Source organism: Podarcis melisellensis, assembly GCF_964234715.1.
Source record: "Podarcis melisellensis genome assembly, chromosome: 1".
Taxonomy (NCBI): Eukaryota; Metazoa; Chordata; class Lepidosauria; order Squamata; family Lacertidae; genus Podarcis; species Podarcis melisellensis.
Window position 1 is genome coordinate 50265205 of NC_138528.1, and position 24663 is coordinate 50289867.

The window sequence follows — 24663 nt, forward strand, 5'->3', positions numbered from 1 at the left end:
TGCTATCAGAATGATAGATCTAGGAGGGAAGCTGCTGTCATCATTTCTCAGTAATTAACATTTCTGTATAAGCCCTCAGAGAAACACTGCTCAGCTCAGAGACCTCTGCTCACAAAGGGAGAGCACAGCTATTATTCGGTGAGTGATGGCAGGCCTGCACTTGCACTGAGATTTGCTAAATTAATAACCCCTCAATTAAATAATGAAGAATCTGAACAACAGAGCTGATGCTGCATCTTTTTTTTTTAATTTTGCTGCTCCAAAGCAATTGCAGAGCTAGTAACAGGAGGAAAAGAGTGATATATTTAAAAAGAAAACTAGGCAAACAACAGCTGCTAGACTAAGAGGAAACAGTGACCTGCAAAGAGAGGAAGTTCATAGAGGCCAAGCTCGCAATAACTCTTAATAAAATACAATACAGAAAATAGGATCTGAGAGTCTCCAAAATACAATATCTTAAGGGATTGGCAATAATACAAAATAAGGTTCATTATGTACAAACAATTTCTGCTTTTGGTCTCTGTACAACCATGTGAACTTGAGGCACGCATGGACTATGCCCAGGAGCATGTCTAACTATGGAACAGTGGTTCTTTATGCTGGTTTTGGGTTGGGACAGAGAAGGGCGTTTTAGGGGTGGGGAGGCTGCAGCGGTATGTGTTGGTCCCTGGTGGACTTGACTGGAGAAGAATTGTTCTGAAGGATCACTCCATCCCTACATAAACTTTGGAAAGGAAAGCCATGGCTGCAGCTTGCTGACTTTTACATCTGTCCCAAATGTCACCAAGAAACATTCAATGAATGGGGGCATGCAAGGAACATACACTTGTCCCTACCATCTCTTCAGTCTCATGTTTTAAAGGGGGAAATCATAGGTAAAAGGAAAAGTCCTTGAGGTGGCTTGTCTAGAGAAAATTGAATGAAAAGACTGTCTACAAAGAGGGTCAAGAACTGGGATAAGGCAAGTGTGTTCCTCTTCACTGAGGAACTGATTCATGGGGGTGCTTTGTGAACTTTGCTTAATGTTTAATGGGGGGAAAGCCTCCTTTGAAGAACGTTTTTCTATTTCTCTTATCTGAACATTTAACTGTAATATGTCTCTGCCTTTGAATTCTCTACATTTTTTTAATGTAACTATGTAAAAATAAGTCACAAAATAGAAATTAAGCTTTTTCTGACACGGAGACAGACACAGCTGGGGAAAATTTATATGGTACAGATTTATGTGCCAAGAAGTTGGTAACTTTTGGTGACATATTGCAGAGAGAGGAAAGAACATAACCAGTGGCCATGGTGATTGTGAGTGGGGGTAAATTAGAGGGCTGACTGAGGCTTCTGTCCAAGTTGCCAGACGCTATCCCTGATTGTGGGGAATGCAATTTTGACACTGGGAATCAAGTGTATAAGAGGCGGAACTCAGGACCAATTTGGAGATATCTAAATGGAACATCCTCTCCCATGTGCTGTGCAATCCTATGCATGTTTATGCAGAATGAAGTCCAATGGACCTTCTCCCCTAGTAAGTGTGTTTAGGGTTGCAACCCACGCCCCTTACAGTGTAATCCTGCACATGCTTACTCAGGAGTTAGTCCCACCAAGTTCAATGGGACATACTCCCAGGGAAGCATGCATGGAATTGCAGCCTTAACCAGGCATCTACTAAAGGATCCTACATCCAGGTGGAAGAGGCCTTGAGGGTTGGCAGCTGCTACAAGTATTCAGCTGCATCACTGGAGATTCTGTCTCTGCAGAAAGAAAGAAAAAAAGTACCAGTCAGTCATTCTGTCACCTGCTATTTATTTCGCAAGTCTGGCCTCTGATAACTGCTCTGTTGCTGCCTCCTCATTATAATCATCATCATCAACAACAACAACATTTTATATATTTCTATCCCACTTTCTCCCCAGAACTGGGACTCAAAACAAGTACAGATAAAACACAAAATCCTTTGTTCTATTTTTTAGGTTGGCTGGTGAGGTTCCTCAAAAGATTCTCCTATTTCCTTATTTCTCACTGTCAGTTGAGTGGGGTGGGGTTCTCTTTGCCTGGACCAAGGTTTCCCAAACTTGGGTCTCCAGCTGCTTTTGGACTACAGTCCCCATCATCCCTGGTAGCTCGTAGTCCAAAAACAGCTTGAGACCCAAGTTTGGAAAACCCTGGAACATAGCTCAGAGTTAAGAGTTTATGCTGTGCACGCAAGAGGTCTCAGGGAAGGATGAGAAACTTTAGGTTGGTGGTTGCAAACTGAGAAGAAAAAACACAGCCTGCCCTTGTGACTCCTGAAGACTGCAATCAGCAGTGATGTTCTGACATGGAAATAAACACCATGAGTGGCTGACGCCTGCAGATCTGTTAAAAGCACAGGAGTAGTGGTTTGCTTTAAAGTTGGCAACCCTGCTTAGACCCCACATTGCACTTCGGAGATGGAATATAGCTGGAATGAGCTGGAAAGAGACGAAAGCCCCACACCTGCTTACCTCTCCTGGAATTGTTTCTTGGGGTTAGTGAGAGCTGAGCTGGTCTGGTTCTGATCTGGCCCCTCCTGGTGGGGCTTGTGCAGGTATTTGGCTGTTTCGTGGGCCACAGCCAGGGGGCTGTGCACATGCTCCTGAGGTCGCTGTTCTTCGCTTTGGCGTTGGTCAGCTTCCCACTTGTCAGGATGCTCCACAGAGATGAAGGAGCTGTAGCCTTCCTCGAGGGAGCCCCCGTGCTCATTGTAGAAAAGAAGGCGCCGTGACTGAACTGAAAAGGGAGAGTTTTGTTAAGGGCTGAGAACAGGAACTTCATGAGGCTGTTCCCAGCCCACTCCCATGTGCCAAGGCATGTAGATAAAGCCAGTCACAGAATATAGAGACATCTTGACTATCACACACAAACTTATTGCAAGGCTTTGCATTCTCTCCCCTGCTTCTTCTCAACAGCTACACAGCAAGCAGAAATCTAGCAGGTGAGGCATTCATTTGCTGCATCTCCATAGGAGTAAAAGCTGCACTGCTTGTCATGCAGTTCTTGGAGGCTAAAAAACCAGGCCAGAAAAAAGTGGCAACTGTAAGAAAACTTAGTTGTCGGATACCTGCCCAATATTATTCACTAGAGTGAATTCAGTGGGTGTGTTTTCATAGGAGACCCATATAGTTCCACTTTCAGGTCCCATAATTTCAGGACAAAGAAACAAAAACACTTCTTCCTAAAACCCAACATTTATTTTTCATAAAATGGTGTCATGTGATCATAATACATCCCAAAACTATGTGAAAATGTTTTCTGACCACTAGCGGAACCCTTTGACACCAGAGTTGGGGCCAAGTCTGCATATTGCAGGCCTTCCAAATAAGTTTCTGCAAAACAACACCCTTATGGTAACAACTTTTTCACACTGTGGTCATGATGTGCAGTGCTACTTCCATGTGGTTCTTGTATGTAGAATATACCAGGCCAATACCAGAGATTCTTGGTGGCTGCTACAGAGTGAAGTTGCCACACAGAAGCTGTGATTTATAGGCTGCTGCTTTGTTTGGGCCAAGAATGTGCAGCGAAAGGCAGCACCTTTGAACATGACATCTGTACCTTTAAGGAGCAAACAAAGTCCTTCCTCTGCACAGCCCCATGCCTGTATTTAAACAGAGCTGAGCCTGATCAGTGTTTGAATGGGAAGCCTACATATGTTGTTCCAGCTTTTTAAGGGATGGTTGGGATACAAAAGCAATAAGGAAAAAGCACTACTAAAACTGCCACTGAGGCTATAAAACAGACTATCCCAACTGCTTGAGGGCTTTAATACAGGCCATCTGTTCTGAGAGAGAGAGAGAGAGAGAGAGAGAGAGAGAGAGAGAGAGAGAGAGAGAGAGAGAGCGCGCTATTCTTCCTCCCTTCAAGGCTTTCAGCTGGTCTGGCTACCCAAGGGCCAATATATACACATTGCAGCTGCCTCCCTACTGAGTGTTGGCTGAGCCATAAACAAACAACTTAGGTCTGATTGTGGCCTCCATGCTGCCAGGCTTTAAAGCAGACCATCCTGCCTATGGCCGTATACAACAAAAGGGTACCAGCTGTTAGGAAGTTATTGGAGATTTTAAATCCCCCCATTTCAAAATGCCAGCTCAATTGAGATGAGGAAGCACTTAGACCTAGTGCTCATGAACAGCAGATAGGTTGGTAAGCCAGTGTCTGGACTGTAGCATTTCAGACTGCAGGTGAGGCCTCAACAGAATAAATAATTCTTATGTACTTATTTAATATTCCCCCCCCCCATCCTTTCCCAATGAGCTAAGAGCAGCATACAAGATCCCCTGGCACCAGTAGGGAATCACAACAACCCTCTGTGATAGATTAGGCCGAGAAATATTGATACTGTCAGGTTTATGGCTATACTAGGGACTTTAAGCAGGCAAAATAGGAGAAAGCTAGCGTGGTCAGGGAGTAACAAAAGGAAGCTGCCTTATCGGAGGGCTCAAAGGACAATGAGGCTGACCGGGTACAAGGCAGCTACCTTTGTTTCTCCTTGGCAAGCTAGCTCTCTATTTACAGTACTTTTAAAAAATGGAGAAGCATTCCATAATATCAGTCCCCCTCCCAAGTACACTCCTTGTACAATCTAAAGTGGTACAGCCCACAGGCTTATGTGGGAACCAGGCCCTTGTTTCCAGCTTGTCTTGCCGTATGTGTTAAGGAGACTCATTAGCCCAAAGAAGGATTTTAGATCAGAGGGCTGAGTTGGAGTGACAGATATAGGCCCCATTTGCACTTTAAAGCAGTATCATACCACTTTAAACCATCATGGCTTCCCCCAAAGAATCCTGGGAAATGTAGTCTGTTAAGGGTGCAGGGGATTATCAGGAGACCCCCCTATTCCCCTCCAGAGCTACAATTCTCAGAGTAGCTTAACAAGCTATGTCTCTTCCCAGAGACCTCTGGGGGTTGCAGCTTTGTGAGTAGGCGTCTCCTAATAACTCTCAGCACAATTTTAAAGGCAGGCTGAGAGTGAACAAATGAACTGGAAGATCACATGTTTATTTGAATTTGGGTTTTATCTTCCAAGGTCAGGGAGACTTCCTGGCTAATTGGTTTACTTCCCATGGTGGGAGAAACAGGAGAAGCAGCATCTATGAGGAAGAGAAGGAGAATGAATCTTTTAAAGGGCAAATGAGGCTTTACTGTACAGCTAGGCTATAGGACCATGTAAAGAATAAACTGGAGCAAGCAGCTCTGGAGGAAACATCTCTCAGGAAACAAGAGCAATGCATCACTCTAATCCGTGTTTCCCAAACTTGGGCCGCCAGCGGTTTTTGGACTACAACTCCCATCATCCCTAGCTAGCAAGACCAGTGATCAGGAATGTTAGGAATTGTAATCCAAAAACAGCGGGAGACCCAAGCTTGGGAAACACTGCTCTGTTCAAATGATACACTCTTGTGAATAAAACAAACCACAGGGACAAGACTGGCTGTGTACACACCATACATTTAAAGCACGTCTCCACCCAAAAAAATCCTGGAAGCAGTAGTTTGCCTTTCACAAGCCTATAATTCCCAGCATCCTTAAACTACAGGTCCCAGGATTCCTTGGAAGAAGTCATGTGCTTTAAATGAATGGTACATATGCAGCCTTGGCTAGAGACAGAAGGATAATCTGCAGCATTTGAGGAAATGGCTGGCTGGATTCAGCAGTGACTTGGATAGTTCTGGCTCTTCAAGAGCGCTTTAGTAACAGTTAGATCACATGTGACTCACTTTTACTGGTTGTGTATATGTCTGACGCTGGAGCTGTTTTTACTGTCTGCGATGCTGAAGAGAATTCTGGGAGACATGGCATTAGGGAGCCCAGAACCAGAACAAAGCACAAAACGAGGACCTGTGGAGGAGATGTGGCAGAAATAGTCAGTGCAGTCAACAAACAGGGTGTGGATATGTACATGAGTTCACACAGGCCAACTGAGGAGAAAAGAAGGAAATCATAAACTATTACAGTACAGTGAAAATCAACAGAATTCAGTTACTAAGCACATATTTACTTTAGTATTTAGTTTAGATGTGTGTACAGTGGTACCTTGGTTTGCTTATGTCTTGGTTTGCATACATTTTGGATTACAAACACGTCAAACTCGGAAGTGCGTGTCCTGGTTTGCAACCTTTTTTTGGATTACAATCCTTTTTGGGCGGGGGGATTACGAACAAATTTTTTTTGGAAGCCCCATTGGCGAAAGCATGCCTTGGGTTACAACCTGTTTTGGTTTACAAACGGACCTCTGGAACGGATTATGGTTGTAAACCAAGGTACCACTGTACTTATTCCATTAAAATCCCAAATGCCATTATGATACTTGCAAGCAAACCAAACCACCTGACATCTGAATATTCAGGTTTTAAAACAAATTATTTACTCCATTTCTGTTCTGCCTTTCCTCCAATGAACTTGGGGCTGCATACATGATACACACACAGTTATTCTCACAACAACCCTGTGAGGTAGAATAGGCAGAGAAAAAGTAATTGATCCAATGTGAGCTTAGTGGCCAAGTGGGAATTGAAACTGGATGTCCCTGGTCCTAGACAGACACTTTAGAAGAAAAGTAGGAGAAACAAAATTCAGAGACCACTAAACTAAAACATGTCATTCTTGCCCATAGAAGGCTGACACCTTTTTCCCCCCCTGGCAGGACTTGCGATTTGTCTCACTCTAAACAAAACACGAACGGTAACAAATGTTTCTTCTTGGATTACCACTCTTGGGTTTGTCTGGGGGAGACAAACTACAAATCTGGCCTAACACTGTCCAAGTCCAAGACCACCTGGGGTAAAAATGAGATATATATGTACACAACGAAGAAATAAAGCTTAAGTAACCAAGGAATGGATAGCATGCAGACCTTACCATCAAGCAGGTCCCTGTCTGTGTGGAAGCCATTTTATATGGCCTAGAAACTTTCCCTGCTACCAGAGCTTGCAGCTTTTGTAGTTGCTGGAGCAGAGTCCTATGAGAGAGCAATTTTTTACATTTAAAAGAAACTGTTAAAAAAAATCAGAGAAAGAAAGAAACAGAAAGAAATCCAAAGACATTACAAATTCAGAAACTTTATTATTATTTATTGTTATTTATTGAATTTATATACCACCCTATTCCTGGAGGTCTCAGGGTGGTTCACCCTGAGTTTAATACTTTCAATGTTCTTTTTTCCAGAAATACTATATGCACAATGTAAGATATGAAATGTAAAAATCAATTAAATGTTCTGCTGAAGATGTAAGCATGTCAGAAGAATACTTATATGAACAAGTCATGCAAATGAGATGCTCCTTTAGCTAATGCTACCTATTTACAGACCCTTATCAACATTAAACATGGAGACTGTCTTACAAACTGCTCTACCATGGTAGGGTATGCACATTCCCAGTGGCAGGTTAAATGCCTATTTTTGTTAAACCCCAAAAATGTTGATATCCTTTGGGATTAATGCCCGAAAACCTCATTTGTCCATAGGTATAATGCTGGGGTTGTTTATTTTTCCAGTAGCTGCTATCTTTTAAAAGAACAGTGTGAACAGTTTGAGGCGGTGACGTAATTACTGCTGCACATAGTGAACCATGGATTCAGACTAGAGCTGGATTAGAGTACGTAGACCTGGGAACCATTTCAGAATAACTGCTTTGATGCACACAAACAGTAGTACCAGAGAGGAAGGAAGAGTGAGACGGGAGGGAGCAGGACGGGTGAGATCTATTATTCCAAATACAACCAACAATAAACGGAACTCCAGAATTCATGGGAGAAAGGGTTCATAAACTGAACACAAGGGTTCATAAATTGCCCAGCAGATGGCAGTCACCAACCACCAACATAGCTACTTTAGCTACTGAGAAGCCGAGAATATGCTCAACACTTCCAGGGTCTCTAGGGAGCAGCATCAAGCCACAAAGGTAGGGTCAGAAGCTGATGTTAGGCAATCAGAGGAAATGAGTGTGACAAAGAGTCTCTGAATGAGGGCAGGGAGCTCAAGTGCAAGGTCAAGTGTGCTGGCAAGATTAAGTGAGGGGATAGGTCCTGGATAACAGGGTCACTGATGATAGTTTCCCCCATTTGGTTGAAGTCTTGCAGATTACAGAAAGCTCTGTGCCTGATGGGAAGAGCCTGCAAAGGCAGCATCTAAGGCTGATTACAAAGGACATTAAGCAAACCATTCTGGGAAGCTCCTCTAGAGGTGCTTTATTCCTGCACTATTCATACATATGCTGCTCACAAAGGAATGCCTTAATTCTGCCCACGGATGAAACTTGGGTGCATTTCAGAGGGCAAATAAGCCCATACTGTTTGTGACTACTGGGAATGCTGGAAAGAGAAGACCAGATCACGTTTCTGCATTGCTCACCTAGGCCAGGAGTAGCCAATGTGGTTCCCTTTGGATGTTGTGAATCACAACTCCCATCATTCCTGACTGTTAGCTATGCTGGAGATGATGGGAGCTGTTATCCAGAATATCTCAATGGCACCACATTGTCTTCCGCTGACAGAAAGTTAATCCTCTATAAAGAAAAATCTGTACTCCTGGGTCCTTCTTCCTTCTCAGCACCTCTTGGTGTGGATAATACATTTGTAAAGCTGAAAAAGCTATTCATGTGACCCCGGCCTGTGGGCATGCGTGGAGAAAAAGAGTGAAACTAGAGCACAGTAGCCTAGTTTAGGATGTGAAGGTGTTGCCCCCAAACCTGCTGTCTTTTGCATATGTTTTATGTGCTGTGACTTTGTTTTGTTTTGGCCCTTCATGGGAGGCTAGGCAAAACTCCCGGTCCCTCCTGTTGTCTTCTCCCATTGCTACCTGAAGCGGATATTTTGTCTTCTCCATAAGCATCAAAGGAAACAAATTCCTTGGACAGAGATTCTGCCAGACGGGGATAAGGGGGCCTCAAGGATTCTTCAGGCAGAAGCCCAGCTCACGGCAAGAGGCGATATCTGCTGCTTTGTTATGGCAAGTGTGGTGCCTTGGAGGGGGTGGCACCACACCAAAACCTAAACCAGAACCGTACAGAGACAACTCTCCCCAGATTATGAACAGAGGGGAAAACACACAAGCTGGTGTCAGTCTGCTGGACTAAGGAGCTATCACATCCACACCACATATTTTAAGCACATGATTTCCGCCAAAGAATCCCAGGAACTGTACTTCCCCCCTCTCAGACCTACAGTTCCCAGGATTCTTAAGAGGAAGCCATGTGCTTTACATGCAGATGTGGCCTTTGGGGGCGGCAGTTTAGCATTCTCTTCCCAGCCTATTTGTTGCTAACAGGCCTGCCATAAGAATTTCCCTAAAACTGCTCCTCATGTAGCTGCTAGACTCTTTTCTAAGCTTTCGTGTCTCTAGGTAACACTCTCTGCACCTCAAAGAACATAGAAGAGAGTTTCGTTTAATGTAACCAAAGGTCAGAGCCTCAACCACTCAGTCAGTATAGAAGGCCTGGGGGAAAAGGAGAACTCCACACGGTCCCTTGTTCCTTCAGGCATCTTGATTGGCTCTGAGCTCAGCTGGTTGTGTTTTTTGCCCCCCCCCCCCCGTAAAACCCTCCCAAGAGATCAGGTTCTAAACTGGACATTTGGCTGGTGAACTTCAGTGACTCAGCCAGGACTGACTTCCTTGCTCCCTTCAACTCAGCCCCATTGAACCCTCATCCTGGTCGCTGACTATTGTTCACCGTGGCCTGTTCCACACCCTTGACTATATAGAATGCTTCCCAGGATAATGATTCCAGCTTATAGCTACCTGACCTTGGCAAGCACTCTCCCTAGAAACCAACCTACAATTAATTTCACTTCAGCTGTCAACCAGTTGGTCCCAAGGCCAGGCAGGCTACTGAGAGAGAGGCAGGAAATGGTCCACTCAGAGGTGCCCCCATCTGCACCTCCATCTGTCAAAAGTTCCTTCCTGGCTGTCATAACACAAACATTCCTCATTTGCTAACCAAACCCAGCTGACTAGCTGCTGCTGGAAAAATGAAAAAGTTATACTTCGGGGTAAGCCAAAGTCTGCCAAAAAACCTCTTCTCTTTTTGTTCCCAGCCTTCCCCTGACCTCCCTTTGCTTGGCACCATCCTTCAGTCAAAGATCAAATGTGGGTTCTCCTCACCTGTTTGCATTTTCTAAGGTCTCTACTTTTTTCCACAGTTCATTGTTTTCAGATGTATAACTTTCAACCCTGGAGAAGTAAAAACAAGCCCCATTTTAAAAATAAATAAATCCATCAGCCTGATCCACGCCCACCTCCAAAATCTCATCCTTAAGAGCCAACCTAGATGCAGCAATGAATTGCGGTTAACATTCACAGTTTTGTGATGTAAATAACAGCAGCAAGGAAGCTTCAGAAGTCCCTAAACTGTTAGAGTAGGGGGGAACTTTAACTCCTTCTGTCCCTATAATGGTCCTGACATAATAGCTTCTCTGATATCGCAATCCTACACATGCCTACTCATAAGTAACCCCCCCTTTAGGTTCAACAGGATTTACTTTCAGGGGCATATAGTCCTGCTGCTGCTATTTGCATTTCAAGAGAAGCTGCACTGGTGCCACTCTGGAGATCCCTGAAATGCAAAGAACATATTTGGAAAGGCAATTTTATCAAGACTGTGGCAGAGAGAGAGAGAGTTAACCTTCCTTTCCCACTCCAGTCCCAAGGCTGCTCAGAATTCCTCTTAGATGCTGTTTGCATAACAAGAAACACTTTTTTTTAACTCTTGGGGGGGAACTGATTTTCTAGATCCATTTCAACTGGTGTTTTAGGCCTGGTTTTGGTACAGAAACTACTTGGGTTGCCCTGTGTGATTACTTCTGTTGGGAGAGAGATGAGAAACATGTTCCTGTTAATTCTCCTTGACTTCTCAGCAGCTTTTGATACCATCAATCATGGTATCCTTCTGGAGTGGATGTCTGGGTTTGGGTTTGGGGTGGGGTGGGCAGCACTGCTTTGCAGTGGTTCCAGTCCTACTTGAATGGTCATTTCCAGAGAGTGATGCTTGGGGAGTGCTATTTGGCCCCATGGAGCCTTCATTGTGGGATTCCTTGGGGTTGGATTTCATCTCGTATGCTGTTTAATATCTATATGAAACCACTGAGTGGGGTCATCCAGAATTTTGGAGTACGTTGTCAGCAATATGCTGATGGCACACAGCTCTACTTCTCCTTTACATTTGCAGGGGTGGCAGTGGATATGCTCAACCATTGTCTTGCGCTGGTTAAGGAGTGGATGAGAGCCAATCCAGATAAGACTTAGGCATTATTAGTGGGTGGTTCCCTAGAAAAGATCAATGGAAGGTGGTCTGCTCTTGATAAAATTGCACTCCCTCTGAAGGAACAGGTACATAGCTTTGGAGTTCTTCTGAGTCCACTGCTGTTGCTTGAGGCTCGGGTGGCTTCCATCAGCTTCAGCTGGTGGCTCAGCTGCACCCATATCTGAGCAGGGATAGCCTAACATCTGTCTATGCTCTGGTGACCTAGATTACTGCAATGCATTATACTTGGGGCTGTCTCTGAAGACAGTTCCAAAACTTCAGCTAGTGCAGAATTCAGTTGCCAGGTTGCTCACCAGGGCAAGACAGTTTGAGCATATTGAGTTTCCATATTTTGAAGAGCAAAAAAAAGAGGACACATTTGCCAACTTCTACTTTGACAACTCCCATTTTACAAATGCATGAAAAAGAGGGTGTGTCCTGGAAAAAGAGGACATATGGCAACCCTTAAACCAATCCTGCAGCTGTAAACGCAGAAATCAGGGCTGAATAAGCCCTGTTTGTAGGAAGTATAATTTTATATTTTCTTATTCAGATTCATATGCCACCCTTCAATTGGGGGTGGGGGATCCAAGGCCGTTCATAACAAAACAAACAAAATGCAATAAGAAACAACCATTAATGGTAACATCAAGGTGTACAGTATTCCTGCTGTTTTTACATAGTGCCCACTGTGCAGAACATGTTGCAAGAAACTATTGTTATCTCCCATATAGCATTTTTCTATATACAAAGTTCTTTACAATTCTAATTGCATTTACCTTCGCTATGGAACTGAGAAGTAGGTAAGGCTAAGTAGATGGTGACTGACCCAAAGTCATCCAGTAAGCTTCATGGATGCTTATTGTAACAAAAGCTACTGCCTCATTCACTGATCCATGCTTCTTCCTCCCACTCCCTTTTTCAAGGATGAGGATCAGTGAGATGGTGGTACCAGGCTATTCACGAAGAATAGCACATTTGTTATTGAATTCAAGGGCACAGATTCAAGGACATCTCACCCAGCAGCAAATTCCTTTCATGGGAACAGGAACTAAGGAATTTGTGCTATAACAACTCGGGTTTCTCCTTCCATCTTTATTAAGCTATTTGCAGTGCTTGGGAAAGCACACCAAAAGCTCAAGGGGTTTTGAACAGGCTGGTGGAGAACAATCTTTCTCCCTTGGCACTCGAGTTTCATTTACATGATTGTTACATGGTGAAACGTTCGATTTAAGTGATTTTGTTAAGCACATATCGTTTCATGCATTTATTTATTAGATGTGCATCTTACTCTCTGGGTAGCAGGTGGACTTCTTGAATCATTACATTCAAGACTTTGCCAACAGCACGACTCTTTCCTAAAGCAGGGACGCATTAGGGAAGAGACTTAAGAGAATGTGCCACTTCTGCAAGAGGGTCACGATGCTCCAGTAATTCTCATGATGCTGCCAAGTACAAAAGAAACTACTGATCTTACAAATCCAGAGTTAATGTAGCATGGGAGCTCAGAGAGAAGAACATACTTTTTCTCCAGACACTCCACATATTCTTTCTTCTTCCTGCGACTCTCCTGTGCAGAAATCTAAGGAATGAGGAATACCAACGTTAGAAATGCTAATTTAACCTCCTGAAGAACAATTCCCATATTGTAACTCTCCAACCTGGCACCTTCTGGGTGTTGTGGGCTACAACTCCCATCAGCCCCAGCTAGCATGACCAATGGTCAAAGATGATGGGAGGTCCAAAACAGCTAATATAATAATTATAATAATAATTTATTATTTATACCCTGCCCATCTGGCTGGGTTTCCCCAGCCACTCTGGGCGGCTTCCAGTCAAATATAAAAAATACAATACAGCATTAAACATTAAAAACTTCCAATAATAATAATAATTTATCTAGGAAGTATGTGGGTAGGGAAGGCTGTTCCAAGGGGTCAAAGTCAAACTAAATGTTACGTGAACAGAATCACCCACATTTCGTTTTGTTTTTTTTAGAATTTAAAAGCAGCCACGGAGAAGCCCAATTTGGATCAGGGTCACAGCACTTGGGAGTGTTAACCCTTTCTACCCCACATCAAGGCGCTGTTCCCTTTGCTGGACAAAACCCTCAATGGTTACCTTGTGTGTGATATAAATTGGGGGAATGGCATGGGAGGAAAGAGTTAAAGACCCCTCTCCCAGCATCACAGCCCCAATCTCACATAAGAACCCTGTTGCTCTTTTACAATTGTGTGTGTGCCGGCATGTGTGCGTGCGTGCGTGCGCGCGCACACACACACACACACACACATATACAGAAGATAACCTGTAAATAGATTTTCTGTGTCATATCTAGTTTGGCCCTGAGGCAGGCCTCCTGTCACTACATAACTCCCCAGAGCACTTCCATATGTTCTTGCGCCAGCTGAAATGGGAACTGCATGTGAGCTGGACTTCTGCTTTCTGTGCTCCTCCTATGTCACTTGCCCACTGTGGTCATGGGGAGACGCACACGACAACAATTTATTAATTTATATCCCAATTGTCTATTTTCATAATCATAATCAGAAGGTCTTCCAAGAAAAGATGCATTAAAAAGTATGGTGTGCTCTTAAGGTTTCCTACTCTGTCCAGTTGATCAGCCCTAATTTGGCTGCTGTGTCACAATCTGGGAAGGCCCGTAGGCTAGAGGTAGAGTACACACACTTGGCCTGCATAAGGTTCTAAATTCAATCCCTTGTAATAAATAAAATCCTCTGCTTGAGACCCTGGATGGTTGTCCCTAGCAGAGCACAGAGCTAGGTGGGCCAATGATCTGATGGTGTATACAAAGGATCTTCATGTGTTTGTGTGGCTAAGCTCATGCTTTGCACACCAAAGTTCCCAGACTCAGTTCCTGAATTTTCCAGTTGAAAAATTATGCCTCTATCAGGGCTGGAGATCTCCTGAGAGCCAGAGTAAGCATTACTGGGCTAAATGGAGCAATACACTGGCAACTTCATATATGATCTATTAAACTGAACTGATAACCCACATTAATGTTATTGAACTTGAACCATTCTCCTTGTGCTATTTACATTAATAGGACTGGTGCCCTGTCCCTAAACATTTGCTCTAAGATACCTTGCCTGGGACGCCATGATACAGTGTTTTTTGAGGTCACCCTATCCTGTTTTAAACACATACATGTTGCTGAATCAAATGTTATGATCAGAATGCAAACCAACTTATAAGCAAGGGCTATGACTTAACTTCTTTGTGGATCAGAATTTCCCAAAGTGGCTGAATCACTTGGGCCAAATGGGTTGTATCTTCGTCTGAGTCACAACAGGTGACTAATGCATACTGTGGGCTCGTAATATGGGAACTTACATTGAGTGGGAATCCACAGTTAGTATTTCATATCACTCCGCAGACATTTGCTTGATCATTCACCTGGGTGAGGAACAACTCTTTCTGGGCAATTAGCTGATGAGACTGACCACTCAAGAGGCCCATTATGCTCACAAAGTTACAAGGGAATGGGTAGTATGCTGCAAACAGTTTTGATGGAATGGTGCATTTATACTGGTCTTCAAAGCTTTTTAAATATATTAATGAAGGAATGTGGGGGGGGAGGGGGAAAAGAAGGGATGTCTACTTTTCCAAATTCTCCAGCTAGAAGGCCCACGTGCTGCCATCACACTAAGCCAAACCATGGCTCAGTGCAAACACAAGGCTCCAGGAGAGGAGGTTCTTTCAGTTATATGGGCTGAGTCTTAGTCATGAAAATCATAATACTGGGACAAGAGGACAAATAAACAATTAAGCATGATGACTCCTAGAGCACAGATTGCAGCAGCTTTGCTCCTTCCAGCTTCCTTGCTGCTGCGCCATGCTGAGATAAGTCATTGTTTGCCTTAGCATGTCATACAAACTCAGGCCCGTGTTTTAGCTCTCACAAAGAAGCACAAATCTTAGTTACAGCTGTGGTTAGTTTGGAGAGAGCTAAACCATGAGCCTGGGCTTCAACAACATGGTAGACTACCGGTAAACTATGGCTTAGCTCAGCATGGTACAGCAGCAGAACGACTAGGAAAGAGTGAAAAAGCTGCCATTTCCTCACTGGAAGTCTGCTTGCTCATGCTAAGCCACGGTTCAGCTTAGTGTGATGTGAAAACAGGCCCTTGTCTTGACTTGCAAAGGGATATATTGTCTCCTGTCCCAATATTATGATGTTCACGATTAAGGCAAAGACCTTTGTCATAGAAACAACTGCATACTGATTGGGGAATTTATCTCAGCCTCTATTTCCCTTCCCTTTATCTGCTGTTGCCCTTGTGTCAATTTTTAGATTGTAAGCTCAGCAGGGCAGGGCCCTGTCCCCCCTGAGCAAGAATGAACAACTAAATAAATCATCCTTCTCATAAAAAACTGCAGTGTTGAAAATGCCCTTGATGGTTATTTTTTAAAAGAACTTCTTCAAGTTCTAGATCTAGAAAGCTTATGGAAGCATTCAAAGCCCTATCACTACACAGATTTAATTTTAGCCGGCAAACTTCAGATGAAGCAGCAAGTTAAAGAAGGATGATCGCATTAATCACACACACACACTCTTGATTTTTCCCAATTCAGTGGAATTATCGACCTTGTTCTTGATCTTTCGTCTAACTCTTTTCAGTGCTTTCTCCTCTGCTTTGGTGAGAGGCAGCTTGGTTGGGATGGGATAGCCCTCAGCAATCAGGGTACGTTTCTCCTCCTCGGTTAGGAGCAGGGGTCCCGAGGTCCCTTGTAATTTCTGTAAGTGAAAAGGAAAAGCAGCAACATTTTCAGCATTCATATCAACAATCCCATCCCTAACTTTCCCCTGCAAAAAGAAGGGCCTTGCCCCCAAAGTCACTACTGTACCGCTTGAAATTGGGGGTTGATATACTGCTTGGGGGGGGAGCAGCATTCCTCATTACCACAAGGCCTAACTACAAGTTACAGTAATGGCTTTGCATTGTGAAACTCCAAATCTCCAGGCAATCTGAGAACTGTAAAATCTAAGGCAACAACAAAACCCCCATGCATGTGGCAGAGGTCAGTGTAAATGACTCTTGGCTGTGGCTGTCTCCTAGCACAGAGCTGGGTCATGAAGCCTGTGGTTCCACAGACACTGCCTGCCATGAACCAGAATTGGCAGGATAAGCAGCAACTGTAGCAGATATGTTCTATGTTTGTGACAATATTTCTAATGTTTTAATGTTGTCTTTTAATCTTGTTTTTAAGTGGTATTCATTCAACTTGTTTTTATTATTCTTTGTTAGTCGCCCTGAACCCGGCCTTGGCTGGGGAGGGCGGGGTATAAATTTATTATTATGATTATGATTATTATGATTATGATTATGATTTTTATTATTATTATTATTATTATTATTATTATTTTATTATCTTGCTAACTATGCTGTTTTAAATGTGCATTTTATATTTGATTTCCTTTAGTAATGTCTTCTTTAGAAATGTTTTAGATAAAAAAAAAATTACTGTGTTAAATGTGAATTCTATAGTTTACCTCCATTGTAATGTTCTATTTTGAAATATTTAAGGTAAGATTTTAGTTTCCTGTCAGTTATGTTGCTTTTAATGTATACCTTATGTTTAACTTTCTTCTGTTTTGTTTTATTTTGTTATGCTTTATTTGATGTTTTAATGTTTAATATTGTAAACTACTTTGTGATTTCCCCCCTTAAAGATATAACACTGTATAGAAATGAAATGAATATGAAGTGCCTTAAAATAGCTCCTTTGCCAGTAGTTATGGATTATTTCAGCATCACGCTGATGGGTGAATCTGCCAATTTCACTTTCTTATTTTTTCAATCTTAAGTCCAGCTTACCCCATTTCTACATTAGTTTGCAATTAAAAAAAACATTTTGCACAAAAAATTGTACAATTTTTGTGTGTGCATTTAAATGTACTTTTGTCTACTACAGTCATACCTCGTGTTGCGTTAGGTTCATGTTGCATCTTTTCAGCTTGCGAAATACTTGTGTATACTTCTGGGTTTTGCTGCACGTGCGTGCGTAGAAGCGGCACTCTAGTTACAGACTTTTTGGGGTGCAAATGGCACCCCAGAATGGATTGAGTCCGTAACTAGAGGTACCACTGTATATGCATTTCTGCAAGCAAATTTTCCTGACTTTTTGCACAATATTTTAACTACTATGCACATTTTTAAAAATGCATATTTTGTTGGGAGAACTCCCATTACAAAATTCTGAGGAGTGTGAATTTCAAAGGGCAGCCGCATTTCCGTTTGTGCCTTGGCTCAGAAAGTGCAAATTAGGAAAGTTCACACTTAAAATGCAAACCATTTTGTTTTCTCCTCTATCCTTGTCACAATCCTGACCTGTCACACATTCCCACTGTGCACCTTATTAGGGGATCACTGCCACAGCCACCCTGGACCTCGTGCTCCAAGTGGGGAGATGCCTTATGATTCATGAGCTCCCTGCTTACATGTGGTGCTGTGAGGAGAGGAGAAGAAGAGATTGCTGTGGAGGAGCGTGCAGTAGGGCGGACTGGGCTGGAGGGAGGGAGGGATCTTGGGCTCTGAGATCCGTCACTGTCACTGCCATGGCTGCTGGGAGGAGTCGGTGGCATCTGCACCAGGTCATCTAATGCGGGAGATACAAAGCAGAGGTTAACAGATGGTAACAGCACACTGAGTCATGGACAGGGAAGGAGAGAATGTACAGTGGTACCTCGGGTTACATATACTTCAGGTTACAGACGCTTCAGGTTACAGACTCTGCTAACCCAGAAATAGTACCTCAGGTTAAGAACTTTGCTTCAGGATGAGAACAGAAATCGTGCAGCGGCTGTGGGAGGCCCCATTAGCTAAAGTGGTACCTCAGGTTAGGAACAATTTCAAGTTAAGAACGGACCTCCAGAATGAATTAAGTTCTGAACCCGAGGTTCTACTCTATTTGATGAGAGAAGAGTGGGAACAAAGGAGTGTTTCCAGGTGACATTGAGACATAGAACTGTTCTGGGAACAACAAGGCAGTCAGAAAGAGACAGTGAATATTAGGGGAATCATAGAATTATAGGTGTGAAAGAGACTGTGAGGGTCATCTAGTTTAACCCCCTGCAATGCAGGAATCTTTTGCCCAATGTAGGGCTTGAACCCATGACCCTAAAAAACCAGGGGTTACATGAAGACAACACCACTAAAATATTTCACTGAACACAGATGTTTAAATGAAGGAATAAATTAAGCTAGGAGGACTGCTTTTTGAGCTCTGGCAATAAATAATAATAATAATAATAATAATAATAATAATAATAATAATGATTTGTTGTGATTGCCATTCATTCACATTGTTCCATCAGTGATGCACAAATCAATTCACCAAATTCAGTAAGATGGGTATCTGAATTCAAACCCAGATAAAGGGGGAAATGAATCAAGGAAAGGAATGGAGGGGGTGGGGGAAACCACTCTTTGTTCTGTAATGTTTGGGGATGTAGAGCATACGGATGGCTTTCCAGCTCCTCTGAGTAATTGGTTCCACTGCAGAACTGCTCCATTTTGCTGCTCTTAGCATCGCTTGCCAGCCTCAGCTATTTAGCTTTCCTGACGCTGTCTTCACAAATCTGAGCTGCTCATCCTTGGTGGCCTGTTCCTCTTCCCATTGCTTATGCATGTCCTTTTTTATTTTCATCTCTGCAGTAAGCTTTTTGTGCTGTCGCAGTGTCTTTTTAAGATGCCTCCCACTGGAATAATTTGTAGCCTTATCAATTCCATCTTTGGGAACACCCACCCATCCTGTCATCCTTTCCCCCCGTATCTCTAGTCATAAATTCTTACCCATTAAAGCCTATTACAACCAGCTTTTCTGAAGTCCAAGGTGAACACACTCATCTTTAACTTTACATGAGATCATGAATTCGATTGTGTGACAGTCACTCCCCCAACCCCCATTTCTTTTGGACAAGTTATATTCTTCAATTGCTCCTTTCCTATCATGAGAGTTGTCCCAACAAGAAGTCTGCTGGAATGTACTCCCCTTGTACCTTCCACCAGAACCTGGATTTGTTAGATGCTGCCTCTCCTCCTTATCTAATGGACTGCTGATGGAAGATGCTGAGCTTGCTAAAAGTCACATTTCAAAAGACGCCTGTTCTGCGAGGGTAAATAATGAGCTGAGCATTTAAGAGGGCCTAATATTTTGTGTGAAGCATTGCTTGCTTACTTGAATATGAGTGCTTAGTGCCTAGGGGGAGGATATTACATTTTAGAGCAAATAAATAAATGTGCTCATTTATTCTGAGCAGACCCCTCTGTGGTGTGCTAATGACTGCCAAGCTGCATTCTTGATGTCATTACCCTTCTGGAAACAAAACTGAGATCCTTTACAGTGATACCAGGCGCATAAGAACTGGCACCATACGCTAATATCCTTCTAATGGCTTGCCACTAAATGTCCTATACAAAATGAAACAAAAAACCCTCAAAATGTCTGATTATAAGACAAGCCTTCTGGATCAGACCAAAGGCTCCTCTGTTCCTGCATTCCGCTTCTCAGAGTGTTCAACCAGATGCCTATGGGAAGCCCAGAAGCAGGGCTGCTATTCAGAGGCAAAGAGACTCTGATCCCAGAGACAGAATACAGAACAGAGCTGGGGAACCTATAGCCCTCCAGATGTGGTTGGACTCCAGCTCCCACTGACTCCAGTAGAAGTTGGAATCCAACAACATCTGGAAGGCTAAAGGTCCCCCATCCCCAATATAGAATACAGCTATCATGATTTAATAACCATTGCTAGCCTTTGCTGCCATGATTTGCCTAATCCTTTTCTATTTATTTTTTAAAAAGATTTTTATTAAGTTTTCAAAAGTTATATAAAAACAAAACAAAACAATAATAAAAACAGACAAAAATAAAAGACAAGTATAGTTTCAATCCCTTTTTTTCTTATAACTTACTTTCCCGACTTCCTCATACCTCCTCTCTCTGTATTCCAATTTCTAATTTATTAATTCAGCAAATCCTTTCCCTTGTTTTTCATTTAATTTTTAGCCTTTCTTTCTTTTCATTTTACTTATCCATTACCGCTGGAAACCACGTAATTTCTAAACCAACGTCATTCTAACATTCATTAATTTTACAATGTTTCTTAAGATAATCCTTAAATTTCTTCCAATCTTCTTCCGCTGTCTCTCTCCCCTGGTCTCGGATTCTGCCAGTCATTTCTGCCAGTCCCATATAATCTATCACCTTCATCTGCCATTCTTCCAAGGTGGGTAGATCTTGTGTCTTCCAATACTTTGCTATGAGTATTCTTGCTGCTGTTGTAGCGTACATAAAGAATGTTCTATCCTTCTTTGGCACCAATTGGCCGACAATACCCAAAAGAAAGGCCTCTGGTTTCTTCAGAAAGGTATATTTAAATACCTTTTTCAGTTCATTATATATCATTGATGACTTTAGATTTGCCTAATCCTTTTCTAAAGTCATAAAAGCCAACGGTCATCACTACATCTTGTGGTAGCAAATCCCATAATCTATGTATTGTGAAGAAGTATTTCTCTGTTCAGCACCTGTTTAAAACATTTTTGTTTAGGCAAGTTTATTTAGACATGTATTTTAATCTGTTTTTACTTGCTGTTGATTTCAATTATCCTTTGAATGTTTTAAAACACCTGTTTTTAGCTGTCTTCTATTGATAATTTTAATGTGGCTTTGTAAATCACTTGGAGGTGTTATTTCAATTCAGTAGTATATACATTTTGTTTTTTAAAAAAATAGTTGTTGTTTATAGCAAGGGGTTGTATACCCTTTCTCTTGGTGAGCTACTCACCCCAAACAATAAGCAGCCTGCTGAGAAACAGCATTGGCATCTCGGGTTTCACAGCCAGCTAAAGGTTTTCCCAAGCTCCAGGCACACTGGCATTTGCATTTCACAGGTACACTGTTTAGTCAGTGCCATGCGACTGTGAGAAAGCCCACTAAGAGAGGCATAGCACTGCTAGTTGGAGAAAGTACACACAGACACAAGACTCATGAAATCACTTTGAAGGTGACTCGGAAACTACAACTAATCCAGAATGCAGCAGCTAGACTGGTGACTGGGAGCAGCCGCCGAGACCATATAACACCTACATTGGCTCCCAGTATGTTTCCGAGCACAATTCAAAGTGTTGGTGCTGACCTTTAAAGCCCTAAACGGCCTCGGTCCAGTATACCTGAAGGAGCGTCTCCACCCCCATCATTCTGCCCGGACGCTGAGGTCCAGCGCCGAGGGCCTTCTGGCGGTTCCCTCATTGCGAGAAGCAAAGCTACAGGGAACCAGGCAGAGGGCCTTCTCGGTAGTGGCGCCCGCCCTGTGGAATGCCCTTCCAGCAGATGTCAAAGCGATAAACAACTACCTGACATTCAGAAGACATCTTAAGGCAGCCCTGTTCAGGGAAGTTTTTAACGTGTGATATTTTACTGTATTTTTGGTTTTTATGGAAGCCGCCCAGAGTGGCTGGGGAGGCCCAGCCAGATGGGCGGGGTATAAATAATAAATTATTATTATTATTATAATACTCAGAGAACTCAAGTACTTGTGCCCTGTTAACAATTGTTTCTTGCAATCTCATTAGGTTAGTTTAGCAGCATCAGCGGATTACAAGTGAATCCCACACATCCACAGCTGACATCACTCATAGTAACCTTTTTGGACTGGGGGAGGAGAGAGAGATGCTTTAGAAGCTTGTGCTAATGTGTTGGTGGAGGTTCCACTCTGCAAAAGATAGTTTTTTAAATTAATGAGGCTGGAGGGATGATGAAAGCAACTTGTAACTATTTTCTTACCTGTTGGTACATTTAGAAATTGGTTCACTTCTCTGGGTTCAGCTTTAATTATAGGCTGGGGCGTCATTTCTATGGGAGCCTGTATGAAAGAATACAAAATGCAACAGTTTGATTTTGCAAAGGCAATTCTTGCATGATTCTACCCTGCAGATTAAGAGGTTGCTTTACCATGCAATGTAGACTCACATGGTGCAAAACATCATACTGCAGCCCATCATTTGCTTCTTATCATTTACTCTGGCCTTTGATAGTTAAGGTTTTTTTTATGCAGGACACACCTCTTCTGCTGAATGTATATCATTCTGCTCCACTGGGGGTCAGTTTTACAGGTTTTATAATTGTAATGGTTTTACACACTTCTATAATTGTATAGAAAGGGACGCGGGTGGCGCCTAGGGCTTGCCAATCAGAGGGTCGGCAGTTCAAATCCCCGTGACGGGGTGAATCCCATTGCTCAGTCCCTGCTCCTGCCAACCTAGCAGTTCGAAAGCACGTCAAAGTGCAAGTAGATAAATAGGTACTGCTCCGGCGGGAAGGTAAATGGCGTTTCCATGCACTGCTCTGGTTCGCCAGAAGCGGTTAGTCCTGCTGGCCACATGACCCAGAAGCTGTACGCCGGCTCCCTCGGCCAATAAAGTGAGATGAGTGCTGCAACCCCAGAGTCAGTCACGACTGGACCTAATGGTCAGGGGTCCCTTTACCTTTACCTATAATTGTATATTTTGTTACCTGTCCTGGGACCTTATGATGAGAGGCAGGTAAGAAACCGAATGAATGAATGAATGAATGAATGAATGAATGAATGAATGAATAGGCGGATTCATTCTGAGACCATACAGTTCTGCACAGGTATGGTGTGATTTCTGACACACTTCTGGGTGCCACTGAGGCCTGCACTTCTTTTTCTAATGATGTAATTCTGTTCCACGGGTAGAAACAGAAAGCAGCAGATCCTGTGAGTACCATAATGGATGGAATAAATTCTCTGATGCAGGGACTCGAATTATTAGACACTGTGGCATTCAACCCAGGAACCGTGAAGGTCAGGCATTCATACTCTGCTCCTTGCACCATCTGGGCCTCTGGTCAGAAGAGAAAATGGCAGGCAATTTGAGCTGGGATGCAGCTACCAAGGACCAGAATTCTCCAGGAAAATCATGTGATTCTGAAGGGCCAATCCCACGCTTGCTGTATGTGTCATTTCCCCTCATTCTGCACAGCTTGAAAAGAAGTTAACCCAAAGGCCAGGGTCACCTTTGATTTTGTAGCAGACAGCTATAAAGGCTGAAGGCCAGGGCTGGGGAACTTGTGGCCCTCCAGTTGTTGCTGAACTACAGTTCCCACTATGCCTGACCACCCTGGCTGGGACTAATGGGAGGACCCTGCACTAGAGTATCCCTCAGGACTTCCAGGCTGGTTTCTTGCCTGCCTGCTGCCCCCTCTGCTCTGGGCACTTGCCACCTCTCCAGCCATTAGAGGCTGGACTTTTTCAGCAGTTGCGTATTGTCCATGAAAAGCCTTTTGAGCTATTATTGAGCTATGGAGCCTTCTAAATGCATGGTAAGAGTGCAGAAGGTGCAGGTTAGTTGGTAGCTAACCTGCCCTGAAACAAAACTTATAGTGAATACCAGCATGCCCTGTGACTACAGCCATAATCCTTCTTGCTTTGATGACAATTATTTCTCAGCCCTTCAGTTCCCCCTTCTTCTCCATCTTATCAGCTTGCATACCAACAGCCAGCTGCTCAAAGACAAGCAAAAACTTTTTTTAAAAAATAAAGTTGTCTCCAGGGAAGTCACAATTCAAAACAAGAGTGTTTTGCCAAGGGAGAGTGAGCATCATGCAGGTGTGCTGCCAGGGTGCACGGCGCAGGTGGCATTCACTTTGTGGACAGAATCAGATTTGTCATTACCTCCTCTCTTCTCAAGCTGCTTAAAAAAAATCCATTTAAACTTTTCCTCCACATTCTCTCCCTCTCTTTTGATCTGTTGTAGTCTGAGCTGGGAGTATTTGCACAGCCTTTGGAGATAGAGAATAGCCTCTACTATTCTCTGGGCCTTCTGCAGGACCACTCAACAGCTGCTTCTGATCAAATGAGATGAAGAGTTAACAGGAACAGCACTTAGTTCCCAGCTGCACCAATGCAATCCTCTTACCAGCATCCCTTTCCCAACAAAGGCATACACACACACACACACACACACACACACACACACACACACACACACAACATTAAACAGACATATTTCACACTGCCTCATACTGTAAACACAGCTCAGGGTATGGCTGTCAACTGCACACACACACCACATGGGTCTGCATTTGCAGGCCCAGGGAGTTCAAGCTGTGTAAACAGAGAAGGAAGTTTGTGTACATGTTTGGCTCGAGTAGCTGGCTTGTTGCATCCAGTTTCCCTTACCCACCATAAGTGAAAGGAAGATAACCCACGCTAGGCTTTGCAACAGATCAGGGTGATCACTCACTTTATTCCAGACAACAGGAAGAACTGCAGGCCAGGGTTGGGGAACCTATGGTTTTCCCAATGGTACTGGACTACAGCGCCTATCATTCCTGACAATTGGCCATGTTGGCCAGGAATGATGGG

At 43.3% G+C, this 24663-nt stretch overlaps 1 protein-coding gene across 1 annotated transcript in view; it reads right to left on the minus strand.

Annotated features, from left to right (window-relative positions):
• Positions 1 to 231: 231 nt before the first annotated feature.
• CREB3L1 (cAMP responsive element binding protein 3 like 1) overlaps positions 232 to 24663 on the minus strand; it is a 78101-nt gene continuing 53669 nt past the window's right edge. The window contains exons 4-12 of the mRNA XM_081901655.1: positions 22059 to 22137; positions 17713 to 17870; positions 15859 to 16008; positions 12773 to 12831; positions 10112 to 10180; positions 6871 to 6970; positions 5730 to 5850; positions 2478 to 2742; positions 232 to 1745 (exon numbers count right to left, since the gene is read on the minus strand). Coding sequence (XP_081757781.1) covers positions 1709 to 1745; positions 2478 to 2742; positions 5730 to 5850; positions 6871 to 6970; positions 10112 to 10180; positions 12773 to 12831; positions 15859 to 16008; positions 17713 to 17870; positions 22059 to 22137 — 1038 coding nt within the window. The 3' untranslated portion in view covers positions 232 to 1708. The remainder of the gene's footprint in view (positions 1746 to 2477; positions 2743 to 5729; positions 5851 to 6870; positions 6971 to 10111; positions 10181 to 12772; positions 12832 to 15858; positions 16009 to 17712; positions 17871 to 22058; positions 22138 to 24663) is intronic.